The 2,460-nt window shown below is 52.7% G+C and overlaps 1 protein-coding gene and 1 pseudogene across 1 annotated transcript; one reads left to right on the forward strand and one right to left on the reverse strand.

The window, feature by feature from the left end:
* Positions 1 to 663: 663 nt before the first annotated feature.
* LOC111735068 lies at positions 664 to 1,231 on the reverse strand. The gene has a single exon (XM_023526876.1). It carries the CDS (start codon positions 1,196 to 1,198, stop codon positions 794 to 796), a length of 405 nt encoding a protein of 134 aa, XP_023382644.1. The 5' UTR covers positions 1,199 to 1,231; the 3' UTR covers positions 664 to 793.
* Positions 1,232 to 1,338: 107 nt separating this feature from the next.
* LOC105310856 lies at positions 1,339 to 2,453 on the forward strand (annotated as a pseudogene).
* The last annotated feature ends 7 nt before the right edge of the window (positions 2,454 to 2,460 follow it).

Below are 2,460 nucleotides of genomic sequence, written 5' to 3' on the forward strand. Positions count from 1 at the left end.
TGGTCTGAGGGGCTCTGAGAGCAGCTGGCAGCTGGAGGAGATTTTCAAGTGAGAAGCTGGAGCAGTTCAGATCTTGGTGGTGAAAACAGTCCTGCAGCTGGAACGGGGGGGAACTGCACGGGCAGGGCCGGGTGGGTAGGGAGCATCGGGACTGGGAAGGGCCAGAAGGAAGCCAGGGTTTCAGGTCTCTGAGTTGGAGAAGAGGAGGATTCGAGGTTGATTCGAAAAGCTCTCTAATCACTGGGCAGGGCCAAGGGTGGCTGTGGAGTAAGATCCGTGACTCTGTAGATGGCCCACTGTCGCCTCTTGATCTTCCCAGATGTTTCTTCCCAAAATGATTTTTTTTTTTTGCTCAATGAGACCTAAGTTTTTGCCTGTCCTTTGAAAGCCACCTCTTGTTTTCAGTTATTTTGTTAGCCTCGGGGATTCTTTCCCATGGACACTAATTTTATTTGTCTGCCATCCCTGCCTATGGCCCCCTCCACTGGGTAAACTCGACACCCAGTCAGAAGTCAGCTTAGGGCGGGGTGAGTGTGGCACTGGCTGTGCCCAAGCGCCTTACTGGGAGTCCTGCGTGACAGTAGGTAACCAGCTTCCTCAGATACTCGGCCTGGGCCTCAAGCCTGACTTAGTGCCTTCCTAGTTCACAACCTTGATGTCACAGAAAAGAAATTTAGAGAGAAATGACCTAATTTGTGGCTTCCTGAGGTAGCAAAGAGCCATGAGGGGTCAGGAGGGCTGTGCCCCTGCCTTCAGACACATCTACTCTAAAATCATCCTACCCCACTGCAAGCTATACAATTAACAGTTTGAAGAGATCACATTTTATCACTTTGGAGCCCAGTCTGGCCAGAGACCATTCCTTGAGGAGCAGAGGGTGCAGCACCCACAGGTCTTCTGTGAGCCTTACCTTGGACTGCAGGCCGAGGGTACGGATGGAAGGGACAGCGATGAGGGCAAAACGCTCGTACAGATACTCGTTGGAGGAGCTTCCCTTCAGGAGGGCGAAAGGGATGAGGTAGAGCTCCCCCTCCAGAACCAGGACCAGCTGCCGGTGCCGGCCCACAGGGCCGCTGGAGTGCATCAGGCCCTGCAGAGCAAGCACAGAGGCTGACACAGGGCCTGGCAGGGTGGGCTCGTGCACACTGGGCCAACCCTGAGCAGGGAACTGAAATATGCCCAGGAAGACCAAGCACATCCAAAGGGCCCATGAGGGAACGTGGGTGAAGGGTTGGGCACTGCCCACAGGAGCATCACCAAGTGGGGGCTTCCTCCAGCCTCGCAGACCCTGAGAAGGTTAGAGGACTGTCCCTTCAAAGGGATGTTGCATTGGCACAGGGACCCTAAGGCAGTTTAGAAATGACTCCTCTCAAAACAGGCAGTGAGAGAGTTACAGTCGCATTCTCTGAGTTCCTGCGTCTCTGTCAACGCCACCCGAATGGCCTCCCAGAACCGTGACCTAGCTGCCACCAGCATCGCCGCCACCCATAAAGGAGCCAAATCCAGCAGGGGCACCACCCAGAGCCCCATGGGCAAGAGGTTACAGCAAGAACTGATGACCCTCATGATGTCTGGTGACAAAGGAATTTCTGCCTTCCCTGAATCAGACAACTTTTTCAGATGGGTGGGGACCATCCATGGAGCAGCTGGCACAATATGTGAAGACCTACGGTATGAGCCCTCCCCAGTGGCTACCCTTACAATGCGCCCACACCCTGCTACCACCCCACTGTGGACACCCAGGGTAACATCTGCCTGGACATCCCAAAGGACAAACGGTCTGCCTAGTACGACGTCAGGACCATTCTGCTCTCCATCCAGAGCCTGCTATGAGAACCCAACATCGACAGCCCGTTAACACACTACAGCCGATCTCTGGAAAAACCACACAGCCTTTAAGAAGTATCTGCAAGAAACCTACGCACAGCAGGTCTCCAGCCAAGAGCCCCAACCCAGGCTGTCCAGCCTCTCCCCTTGTGCAGTCTTTTTATTTTTCTCTTTGATGGTCTGTCCTTTCCTTGATTTCTCTATAGGACTCTGTATCTTCAGCAATGGTATCATACTTGTTTTATTTATTTTTAAATTTAGTCTCTGGTTGAGCCCCTGTGATGAATATATTAAATAAATATATTTTGGGTTTTAAAGAAAATAGGCAGTTAAGAATTCAACCAGTGTGAGACGTGCCATCCATTTCAGTGGACAAGTGGCAGAAAAGCAAAGTGCAGATGGAAGTCTTGGGAACTACAATAACATCTTCTAGAGAAGGATCTTTCATGACCTCTGGGCCTCTGTGCTCCTCCTCTGAGGAACAGACAGCCTGTTGGCTCAGGGCTCTGCAGTGCTGTCCCTACTGGCTCCCCCGAGGCTGTCAGGGGATCTAATGCTGATGTGACCTCCATCACTCCTGATGGCCCAGCACGAGGCCCTGAGAAAGGGGTGCACACAGACCCATGGCAGACA

Source organism: Pteropus vampyrus, unplaced genomic scaffold (genome assembly GCF_000151845.1).
Source record: "Pteropus vampyrus isolate Shadow unplaced genomic scaffold, Pvam_2.0 Scaffold13466, whole genome shotgun sequence".
Lineage (NCBI taxonomy): Eukaryota > Metazoa > Chordata > Mammalia > Chiroptera > Pteropodidae > Pteropus > Pteropus vampyrus.

What these genes read in the sequence shown, in the direction of transcription:
- LOC111735068 (XM_023526876.1), bottom strand. Translation starts at nt 1,198, where the DNA reads ATGTGCTTGGTCTTCCTGGGCATATTTCAGTTCCCTGCTCAGGGTTGG.